The sequence below is a fragment of the Euprymna scolopes genome, chromosome 23 (genome assembly GCF_053919585.1).
Source record: "Euprymna scolopes isolate OS-2025 chromosome 23, ASM5391958v1, whole genome shotgun sequence".
Lineage (NCBI taxonomy): Eukaryota > Metazoa > Mollusca > Cephalopoda > Sepiida > Sepiolidae > Euprymna > Euprymna scolopes.
Window position 1 is genome coordinate 67,689,572 of NC_136504.1, and position 12,935 is coordinate 67,702,506.

The 12,935-nt window shown below is 31.4% G+C and overlaps 1 protein-coding gene across 1 annotated transcript in view; it reads left to right on the forward strand.

The window, feature by feature from the left end:
- LOC145245974 (monoacylglycerol lipase ABHD2-like) overlaps positions 1-12,589 on the forward strand; it is a 78,593-nt gene extending 66,004 nt beyond the window's left edge. Inside the window, exons 6-8 of the mRNA XM_080107763.1 lie at positions 5,091-5,160; positions 8,098-8,182; positions 12,020-12,589. Coding sequence (XP_079963889.1) covers positions 5,091-5,160; positions 8,098-8,182; positions 12,020-12,180 — 316 coding nt within the window. The 3' untranslated portion in view covers positions 12,181-12,589. The remainder of the gene's footprint in view (positions 1-5,090; positions 5,161-8,097; positions 8,183-12,019) is intronic.
- The last annotated feature ends 346 nt before the right edge of the window (positions 12,590-12,935 follow it).

Here is a 12,935-nt window from a genome sequence, read left to right on the forward strand (position 1 = left end):
AGCTTTCTATTTTTTCACAATAGTTACCTTATCAAGGCCTAAAAGCTACTCGAGTATAAGGATTATTGAATTTGTGATGTCGATGGTGAAACATTGATAGGATTGGTAACTGGTTATAACTGGTCAGAAATTGATTATTTAAGAGGATGGCTCAACAAGAATGTTTACATTGGATTTGAAATCTGTAATGTTGTAGTCAGCTAAGAAGCAGCCCTGTGGTACTATTCCAGATGGGCAGTTCTAGAAAAGAAACTTTGATCATGGAAGTTCTGTCTGTTTAGTTTTAGCTACAGAAGGATAAAGGGGAATTATTGATAGTGGTTGTAGCTAGGCGAGATTTAGTTGTAAATGTTTTAGGGAGTGAGGGAGGGTATAAATTGAAACTGTCAGTTTCAAAGGATGTAGTGTCTCAGTAGCCAACAATTCTGTGTGAAAAATGTTTCTGAAAGTTATAGGAACAGTGCTGTTTTCTGACTGTATGTATGTTCACGTGTGTTAGACACATTAAAATAAAAAAAATGTGTTCCATGTTGTTAATAATTTTGAGGATGTTTACATAAGTCAGTCACTAGATGTTAAGACTTTAATGAATCCAAGTCCAGGGAAGTAAGTTGTTTTGAATATGACAGGTGTCTAATTGAGAATGTTTACTTGGTTGCACATATTTAAACGGTCAATGTTCTGAGCAAAATGAAGGTACCTGATGCAAATTCTAAATGCTTTGCACCATAGTTATTTGCAATCTTAAATAGATTTCTGGAAAGTAGCTAAAATAAGTCTTACAATGCGCATTTGGTGTCCTCGACAATTTTAAAGATGTTTTGTGCAACACAAATCACAGCTGACAGTAATGCACAAAGATTTTTTTATTAGTATTGGGGATGCTGAAGTTTTCCTCTCAAAATGCATAATGGCGCACCTGTCCAAAGCTAGCTTCAATTGCCAGTATTTATCTCTCTTGTGGTGGGATGATGTGACACAAGGGTCGGAAATTGGCTTTTGAAAAGCTAGCACTCTATAGTAAAAGCACTTTGGCCAGCAAAAATGCATTGGCAGCTCCATCTAAGACGGTTAACAATAAACTAATGCCTTCTTAAAGGGAGAAGGCAAAGCCTGGGAGGGTGGACCTCCTAGAACTGTACAGGATCAGCAACATACCTCCATCATCTCAACAATGTTGACTTTGATGCTGGGGGTAGGGTGGGTGCTGATTACAGCTCTGATCTGTTGCTGCAGTGTGACCCAGTCTGATTGCAGGGAACATTATTACAGTTTAGGATCTGCCCTAATATAATGTAATATTGACAATGATTTATAGTTGAAGAGGAGGGTATGCTGTTTTCTTAATGTGTCTCTTATCAAGAACAAAATAAAAACATAGAATAAGTGTAAAGTTGCCTGATAAAAAAAAAGTGAGTAAATATAATTACTTTTTTCATGTATCTGGTTGTGATAACCATGCAACAAATTAGGTTTAAGATGTTAAGTGTTACTGCTTAGAACTTGGTGGGGATTCTTCTTCCTCTTCTTCATTGTGCTTTGATATTTAGGGTGTTGCAACATCACATGTGTGCTCTACATATCAACCATCCAAAAGGTTGGAATCCTTTAGATTGCATGCAGTCATCACTTAAGCTCTCAAACCAGGTTTTCCTCTGTCTACCATTCTTTGTATGAGCTAGTTTGCATTATAGAGTTGATGCAGGCAATGGCACGCATCTGTAATCTCGCCAATATCAAGTTGCATAATTGATGCGATCTTTTCTTCGAGCTGCATATACAGGTTGTCCGAATAAAATGTATACACTCTTTAAATGACCATAAAACAAACATTTATCATAAGTTTCATACATCGAAATACTGAACAAATATAGAAACCAGCTAATTATCAAGTGTTCAAATTATCGGCCATTGTGGTCCATGAACAGCTGACAACGCTCACTGATTGAATCAAAAACGTTCCTAATCAGTTCAATTGGTATGTTGACACATCTTCTTTCAATGGTCGCTTTCAACTCATTCATTGTAACTCATTTTGTGGTGTGAACCCTGTGTTTAACATGCCAACAAATACCCACTCACCCAAAAAGCGAAAAATCCAGGCTGGGGGTCAAATCTGGGGAGCATGGACAGTACTGGATATTTCCTCTTCGTCCTAACTGTTTCTCAGGTGACTATCAAGATATGCTCTTACGTCATGATGATAGTGGGGAAGTGCTCAATCCTGCTGGAAGTGCCATTCTTTATTCCTAAACATCTCTTGGGAACATGGTATAGCATATTCATGTAGCAAGTTGAGATAATTTTAAAAAGTGTATACATTTTATTGGGACACCCTGTACATCTGACCATGGCACAATCATTATGTTGAAGACGTTGCAGATCAGATGAGTTTGAGACCCATTATTGATGTACTAAATTAAGATCCTAGATAAGAGCAGCAATACCTCATCTGCAGTAAGTATGATCTATCTAAAAGCAATCCACAGTTAAGGAGTGGCTATCCCAAATATTTTAGAATAATGAATAAAATGAAGTCTTTATTATCTTGTTCCAGTATGCAACCAAGAAGAAGCTATCTAGATGAGTGTCAGTCCTGAGAATTGAACAACATCCATAGCCACCCATCCTCTGCTTCCATCAAAAAATTTACATTTATTTACTTTTAATTTTTTCAACCTCCAACATGGCTGTGAGCAGTATATACCTCCATTTCCATTTTTCTTCCTTCTCCAAAAACAATTTGATTGTTATTGTTCATTCTCTATGGCCCAATTTTTTTATTTCTACATCTTGCACCTCTGTCTAATAAAAATAATGAAAAACTTCAAAAAATAATTTACATTTGATCATATTATAAAAAGCTGAAAAGAAATCTAATGAAAATTATTTCTTTTAAGCTATTTTAAAATGTTGAATTTTTTCGAGACATTTTCATAATGAAAATGTGTGAGTGAAATTGCAAAACTTGTACCAAAATCAAATATTCTATCTTAATATTTTTCTTTTTTTGTGTTATATTATTATAAAATTATATATTATTACAAAAATATAAACTAAATATATAAAATAAAATTATAAAAACACTATTAGAAAATTACGCATAATTCAAATTTAATCAAATATAATGAAAAAGATATGGTTTATCTAGTGAAAAGAAAAACATCTTATTTTAATATATTACAGGGTGTCCCCATAAATTTCTAGACATGGGAAAATATTTTTATATGAAAAAAATATTTTCTTATTCATATAAATTTTGCATGTCCATCAGACAAAGAACTTTCCCAAGCACAACTGAACTGGTGCTTATGATGAGATGCATTGCTGGAGACAGTCTATCAGAAAAGTATACAAAATATAAATTGTTCTTTTAAATATTCATAAAGATAAAAATCAAGTGATGTAATGTTTGAGGATCTACATGGCTACCTCACAGCAACTGAAAACTGTTGATTTTACCACTGTGTAAATGAGATGTCCGCCATCTTGCTGAAACAGAACTGGGAACTTTTATCCTTGTATATCCAAAAGAAGAAAAAAAATCTTTTTGCAACAAGTTCAGATAAATATCAACATTGAAAAATTGTCTGATAATAATTCTGTCACTCTTGCATTACTTTACTAACACCTTGCATTTTTGTCAGACTCAGTTAATGTGTATCCCAATTCTTCCTAAAATGTAGCTTTTATCGATTAATCTTTCCATTTATGATAAAATTATTTCATCAACAAGCAATTCAGTTGAAATGTTTACAACTTTGTAGGTTTCTGAAATTTGAACAGAAAAAATATTAAAAAATCATGTATGGAAAGTTATCAAATACAATGTTTTTTTTTTTTGGGGGGGGGGTTATATATAAAAAATTTGAAAATGTGTTTTAAAATTGCTCAGTTTTTGTAATTGAATATTTTACAGAAATGTTCTCTTCATTTCTTTGTAATACAAGATCTCTAAACGGATTGATTTGCTGGTATCAACACAACTTTGGAGACTTTGGACCTAATTCACACTGAAGAGGTTCCAGAAAAGTTTGTCTGTAATGCTCGTGCTACTCTCTCCACTCACACACATACAAATCAAAGGAACTATTCTTACACCCAAACAAGACGTATTCTCACTTAGACATGGGATTATGTCTAACATGGGATTTGGGGGAGTTGAGTAACAAGATGTCAGTTTACATTACATTTAGACTTGTGCATGTTAGTACAGTCAGGGAAGCAGAAGACAAAGTAAATTATGATGTCTGGCAGTTTGAAAAAAGAAACTATTAGAGTAAAAAATGTACCAGCATCTAGGGACATCTGCAGTGAAGGCATGGAATTTTGCTTGTTGAGTTGGTCAGAAGTATGCACAGCGAGTGGACACAAGTGCTATGAGTTCATCATAGCACTTTTCATTAAAATACTTGTAAAACAGGCAGAGATGTAACATTGCATTCATAGAAGTCGGAGCTTGGCAGATAGTGCAGTTTCTATTAAAATTGCCTTTTTTGATCCTGTCTAAGAGGGAGATACTAGTAGTAAATGCACTAGTCCAGTTGTGGCCACAATACTCCATACATGAACAAATTGTTGATTATATTCTTTGTAAATCACCAAATCATCGATTCTAATTAAACTTAGAGCATTCAATAATTCAATAGATGCATAATTCAGCATTTGACAAAGCATCAGATTTAAAAAGTTCAATTTTCAACAAGTTAAAAAGTTAATGTTTACTTGAACATTTTGCTATCATGTTCTAGATAATTTTTTCATCTGCCAAATTAAAAAAATGCTTTTGTGTGTATATATATCATGAACAATAAATTATATATTTATAAGGAATACAAGTTTTAACATTAAACTTAAGAAGTTTAACAGGATTTCAGATTAGGTCAGATTAATGCACATGTGCAGTAAGTTTTTAATTTTTTTTTAAGGTTGTTACTGTTAAAAGTGACCATTATTTTCTAACGAAAAAATTTCCTGAGAGTACTGCTGAAATATCCCTTCAGTGGGGACATCTGCAGCAGACTGGATCCATTACTGTGCTAAGTTGAGCCATTCATGTATTTTTCTATTTTGTATCATTTATTTAATAGAAGAGTGGCTGGCTTTTCCAGTGTTCAAGAATATTATCGATGGTGCAGTTGTATTCACTATCTTGATAATGTAAGTAATACATTTTCTTTCCTTTCTTTCAAATATTTATAAAGTCTCCTCCAATTTAAACAAAAGATCTTATGATATATCCTTAAATATCTTTGCAATAATATTTTAATATAATATAATATTTTAATTGTAAAGAGATTTATGAACACTTTTTTTTCTTCCTTTCAAATATTGAGTATTGCTAAACTGATTTCACCAGCTAAAACGCTTAGTTAGATGCAATTTTAATTCTTTGCTCTGGCAGTAGCATATAGAGAGAGATGGAAATAAAATGATTTTGAAATTTCAGTAGTGATAAATTAATTTTTAGATGCTAGTTGCACTAAATACAACAGGTAGTTTTTTATTCCTTTTAATGTGGTCTATTAATCCTGCCCAGAGAAAATATTGTCCCTTCAAATGCATGCATATAATGTAACAAAACTTCATCTAAGCCAACAAGCAGACATAGCTGTTCATTCCAGCATTTCCTAAAGTCATACCTGGTACTACCAGATAAGACTGTTTGAAAATATTGGTTTCTTGCACTAAAATGCACCAAACGTTGATATTTTTGTTTCTTTGCCTTTGCAAAACTTAATCATGTTCTGCGAAGTCAAAAACAAAACTTTTCCTCTACAAAATAACCAAACCAAACACCATGAGTAAAAATTTGAATATATAAAGAATTTGAAGCATAAAAACTTTTCCCAAATTACTAGATTTGATATTAACCAAGTTGAAATTTTTTTAGTCTGATAAAAAAGCCAATCCTATTTCAACTGCCATATTAAAAATTAGCTCTACCCACCCCATCACCTGAGTCTTTATTTCGTGTTTTATTTTTAGTCTTTTAAAATTTTGAAAGATTTAATTATTGCAGTATCATTTAGTCATTAAATCATTAATTCAACTAAATTAATTGTCAAGATAAAGATGATTTAATCGTATTTGGATTCATCAGACTACTGTTCTCATCTTGAGTGTAATTTTCAATAGTAAAAGGGAAACCATCTACTATTGTACGAATACAAATAACCAATCCTCATCTAAAAAATTCAGAAACTTCAAAATGATTTAATGTCTAGATGATTATTGAATTTGTATAATTTCCAAAAATTAAATTTAAATATACAAGGATTTGTTTTGAATTTTGAAGCAAAAAATTACTCCCTATAAAAGTTTAAATGCTTCTAAATTATATATATATATATATATATATATATATATATATATATATATATATATATATATATATATATATATATAATGTGTGTGTGTGTGTATAAAAATAGTTTATTAGAGTTAAATTCATAATGATAAGGCTTTCATCTTTGATTTTTTTAGGAACTTATATAAATTTGTACAATCTTTAAATATGTTGATTTATATTGTATATTGAGTTTCTTTATTTGATTAGGATTCTCTTCTAAATATTGATACTAATATTTATATGGACTTTAAGTTTACAGTACACAATCTGTAATCTGAAAGTATTTCAAGATTTCAGTTAATTATGTGTGTGTGTGTATTCATAGTGATATTTACATCTAGAAACAAAAATAGGTTCATAACTCTTAAAATTCACGCTAGAATTGTTTATAAGAATCCATGGCGCTGTGGTATTATAGGTACCCACCTACCCTAAGTGTTGGTAAGTAAAAGAGGGAAAAATATAACAAAAATGAGAAAAAGGGTTTATCAGTAGACAATAGATAGGAAGCTGTTCACTGGGGGTAGACAAAAGAAACTTGACATGGGATTGTTTGTCAGGGTGTAACAAGAGGTTTGAACAATAGACCTGAGATATATTTAGATTTGGTTTGTGGGAATGGTTTACGGGCGGTTCAGAGGTTTTACAACAGTCGTAAGTTGGACACTTGACAGCAGTTGGGGTTTGAACGCAGTTAAAGATGGATCGTGGCTTTGAGTAGATGAGGACATGAACTAACCAACTGACTGACCAATACAGACTCCACAATAGAACGTTAGAAGGACTTTAGCATTTAGAGGGTCGATGGTGTCACACACTTCTAGAGTGCAATGAACATTCACAGAAAATGCTTTTTGTTTTTTTTTGTTTGACTTTTGTGTGTGAACTCATGCACTCTCCTCAACATCTGCCAGTATGAGAGACTACAGCAGAAAGACCATAAGAAGATAAGACAATGAAAAACAAAATCACTGCACACAATGTTGGATGCAATGAACTATCGAGCAAGGTAGTCCATGGTTTTACAGTGGAATGAATAGAGTACTTGGTGAAATTCAATTGTAACAGTTTCATTCTTAGAGATTCAAGGTTCAATTCTCAGTGCAGGCGACCCAAAAATACAATTGCAAATTACTTAGAACTTCTACCCAGTCATGGCTGACAAAACGAGAGCATGCTACGCCCCCGTGAATTAAATAAAGGGTTCCATGTAGATTCTTGAGTTTAACAGATTTCCGAGTTCACCAAGATACCCCTGACAAAAGTCAGGTTACGTTGGCCGAAATGTTGTGCAAATAACACTCAAGATGAGAACAGTAGTTCAAAGAATCCAAATATGAATAATCAATCCTCATCTCAAAACGTTAGAACATTAAGAAAGTTAAAAGCTAATGCTGACCAGCTTAACTATGATGATTGGATATCTCCAGGCCATATTTTGTGGTTGATATATACAAGGTTACCCAAAAAAACAAGAGCTAAATGAAGGCCATCTAGAACATATGCTGTAGAACGGAGAAAAAAGGTCAAAGACCCTAGTGTTTTGATGTGATGTTTTGAATATAATAAACCAGTTATGACCAAAGTTTCATTTCATTCAGACAAAACACTAAAAAACGTGGCCTAATTAGTTGGGGCTTGGTTTTTTTGGGGTCACCCAGTATTTGCAGTCTGGAGATTTATTAACTATTTTTTACTTTACCTGTATTTTAATGATATATTTTGAATGCTTCTGTTTTTTTAAGATCAAAATTCCATTACTGCTGCTGAATTCTGCTGATGATCCTTTGGTTCCTGAAGATCTTCTAAGGATTCCCAAACAATATGCTTGTGAGTATTTCAGCTTTCCAGAGACATTATCTGATGCAAATTTAATCTGATTTAATATCGATTATAAAAAATTGTTTTTGTCCAAATTAAAAATATATCAATTAAAAATATATTAATTCATGAGGATTTTTTAAGTCATTATTTTAAAAGCAAAGCACAACTTTATAGTAACATTATTTTAAAAGCAAAGCACAACTTTATAGTAACAAATACCAAGTATATATAAATATGCATCTAAGGACAAAGAAAATGAACAGTTTTGAAGTTTTGCATCAATTTTATGTCTCCTTACAAAAATTAAAATCAAGATATGATATTAAACCTTATGTCTAAAATCCTTATTTTCATTTTGATCAAAATTCATTACATGATTTAGATTTTAGAAAATGTGTAAAATTTAAAGTTTTTAAAGATTTATAAAAGAAGTTTTAAGAAAAAGTTGAACAGGAAATCTTGTTTAATTGGTGTCTAATGATGTATGTCTAATATAAGTTAATTTCACAAAAATCTAAGATATTAATGTATGTCTAATACCTATTAAGATTGTTAATTTCACTAAAATCCAAGATATCTGAATTTTCACAAAAGATTTTCACCTCCTTTGCATAAAATTAAATATATAGTTCACATTTGGATCTGATGCGACTGCTACAAAATTTATAATGATCGGTTGATTAGCTTAGAGAATCTTACATGTAAAAATATACATACCTAGCTTTAGTTCCTGTTTGTTCCCAAAACATTTCCATTTGTAATTTAAGTAGCAATTAAATACCAACTAGTAAATATTTTTAGTTTGATTTGCAGTTTTATTTAAGGCTTATAATTAGAATTTTGGATTGCTTAATGCTGAAATACACAATTGTAAATTTTTTAAAAAACTTTTTCAAAATAACTATTAGATGTGGTTTTCATTTAATCTCTTATATATTTTGATTGCAGAAATTTCCCTCTGGACCAAAATACTGTAGGTTTGCAAGAACATGCCACATACAAATTTATTATGTCTATAATATTAGTCACTATCTTATGTAACTTTTTAGATACATTTATGTATTATAATAAAATCCTACATTTCATCCTAGGAGCAATATCACAATCACACCATCTTCAGACAAAGTAGTTCCTATTTTTCCCTCTAAATGTGAAGTCCTACCACCCCCACTCATCACCAGGAAGAAATATACACATAACTATATTGTCTTGGCACCCTTCGTAACTGGATTATTGAAGTAATTTCTCCCTTTTAAAATTCCAGCAATTGTCATTGGCTGAGAATTGAAAAATCGATTATTCTGGATTACACCCTTTATTACAAGAACGAATGCATCAGACCTTTACAAATATGGCAGCTCTTTCTCCACGAAGCAATCGTTTTATAAATATTAGACCAAATACAAAAATAGTAACCACTTGTAATCAGAAATATATGTACTGATACCCTCAATTACCTAGACACACATTAACACCATGCAACTATCTCTCCTACAAAAAAACAATCCCTGAAACAAAAAAATTACGGATAGCATTTTTTTTTTATCTTTTTAATTTCAAATCTTATTACCAGACCAAAAACGATGTAATTTCGTTGGTTTTTTTTTTCTTTTACTTTGTGTTATAACAGTGTTTCCTTTTTTTTTTATATATATATTTTTCTATATCTATGCACACATTAACATTGCGCAGATATGCCCCCCCCCCCAAATAAAATGAACAAAAAAAAACTGAAACATAACATTACTATTTACGGGTACCATTGTTTATTTTTCGTTTTCAGCATTAACCGCTTAGAATTTAATTAATGCCCCAATATTATATACAGGTGTTTGATTATAGACGAATTATAGACACGCTTTTCTTTAAAATGACGATTTTTTTTTTCTTTTAGTTCATAGTATTTGCATGTGGGGATCCTGACAGTGATTATCAAGATTAAATTTGAAGCAAATATTTTGACTACACCTCCCCCACTCACAAGGTGGGGTGTCTATTCTGAAAGCTGTTCTTAACATAGGAGATGTTGCAGGTGGCCATTTCGAAAGCTGTAAATTAACCTGAGGAGGTTGGGGTGTCCATTCCAAAAGCCGTACTTAACATGAAGAGTTTAGGGGTGTCTATCCTGAAAGCTGTTCTTAACATGAGCAGATTGGGGGTTCGGCAACAACAACCATACTTTATTCTTTTGATTAGACCAATAGTTTTTGTTTTTTTTGTTTTTTTTTTCTCTTAAAGATAAATTTTTACGTTAGATCCACACTTTTCTTTAAAATGATGACTTGTATAGTTTTTCCACTATGCTAATTAAGAAAATCTCATTTGTATTTGGTAGCCCTGTAAATCACTGGCCACCAGATTAGTATGCAAAGAATAAATCTAATTCTATCTGACCGACACTGCCCCCACCCCCGAATTCCTTTGTTGGTTCATAGTATTTACACATGGGGATCCAAATTTATAATCCTTTCAGACTCCCAATCTACTTTAAAATCTATCAAAAATAAAAAGATGAACAACCCTCTAATTGCATAATTACTCCACAAATTAACAGTTAAACAGTCAAAAAGAAATTATTTTCTGCTTGATAGCAAGCCAGTCCGGTATCAAAGGTAACGAATTAGCAGATTCAGCAGCAAAAACTGCTATCCATTAACCAATTGATGCAAATTTTAAAATTTCATACACCGATCTCTAAAGACATATCAATACATACACAATGGAGAAATGGAAAATTTATTGGAATGAATATCCTAACAGCAAATTTCACAAAATTATACCAAAAATTCAAAAACAAGAACAATATACAAAACTAAACACAAAAGTCAAACAAGGATAAGGATACAAATAGGCCATACACATTTAATCCACTCGTATCTCCTAAAAAAAGAAAGTCAACCCATCTGTATACCTTGTTAAACACCACTGACAATAAAACATACGAATTGAATGCATTGATTGTGTAACAAGAAATCATTTCTATAAAGAAAAAATATTAAGGATTTATTCAATAAAAACAATCTCCACATCATACTTTCATACCTTAAAAAATTACTCTTTATCAAAAAAAAACTTACTTATATAACAGTCAGAGCCGGGAGGGGGGGACAAAAGCTCCCTGAACCCATAGACACTTGGCATAAAATAACCCAAAGGGTTAACATGCCATCAAACTCATCAAAACGAACAAACCAAATTATTTAGTCTAAAAATTGTTTTATTTTCAGAATTTATAAAAATTTATATCTCAAAATATTATTTCACTTGGCTAATAATTACTAGACTTAAATTTATTAAAATATCCTGTAGTTTAATATTTGTTGCAGAGAAAATGTGAATTCAACACAAATTTGTTGAAATAAAGTCAATTTAAAAATTGTAAAACGTTGGCCCTATATCTTTTCCATCTCCATCCAAGATACTATTAGCCAATGAAAAAGCATGAAATATGATTTACTGCCGGTGAATCTTAAAAAAATATCTGATTTGATTTGTGTTCAGTGTTCACAAGTGACTGTGAAAGAACATTGGAGTGCAAGAGTAAAACTATGCTTTTTTTCTGACAAAAATGAAATATTGAAGAATATTAAATATTTAACAAATATAAACATTTATTAGAAATACAATTTTACATCTAAAGCATGATACTTAAAGTTATTAGTGGGAAATATGAATAGACTGGCTTTACTTTATTCCCATGTTGCATTATAATTAACTTGAATTTACCAGTGTAATTTTTAGTTTATATGATATTAAATTTCAATATATGCATCACATTTAAAATGTGTGATATAAAGATGCTCATATACTTGAATTTTACCGTGATTTCTTTTTTTGTTTTAGTGAACAATGACAAATGTTTGATGGCTGTTACCACTCATGGCGGACATCTTGGTTACCTTGAAGGCGGTGGAGTCTTTCCCAATCCAATATCCTGGTCTGACAAAGTCATTGTACAGTACTTGAATGTCATTATAGATAAACACATGTCTGCTATGTTATAAGGATATCCTGCCTAGATTTGCATTGTGATGTGTATGTAATGTTACTATTGCCAAATACTAATGTTGAAATGATGTATCTACACTGACACATGTATTGTCTCCGGTCTAAGATATATATTTTCTAAAAGAAAGAAGCCCTCCCCCATACACACTCACTTTCAAATTCTAATCTCCAGCTTTTCTACATAGATGATGAAATACAACTCTTCTGTTTATCCTTTTTCACCTCAGTCCATCCTTGACTTTTATACACAATTGGAAAAGTGCTTTTTGCTTTTGCAATTCTTTTGCAATTGACTTGAACAAAGAAAACTGCTTCCAGAATATTAATGCTTAATCAATTGAAGTAACCAATTTTTCGCATATGAGAAAATATTTTTTCTATGACCAAAATGTGCTCAATATTTTATGTATTTGTTTTCTCTTATTTTTATATTTTTAACTCTTCTGTTTCTACCTTATTTTGAGCCTCTACAACTCATACTGATACATTTTTCCTGTAAAGTGTTACTTCTTGAAAAACAAAATCGAACTCTTGTGAGATATGACCAATTCTGAAAGGGGTTATTTTTATTCTTTTACACAACTTTTGAGACGGGCTTCTTTAAATGAGGTGACAAAGAATTTTCTCCATAACAAAATGTATCCCTTTTGCCAGAAATTGCAAAGAATTCTCTGAAAAGGGATAATATATATATATATATATATATATGATTCTGAAATGAAACCTAATATTATTACATATATCTCACCTG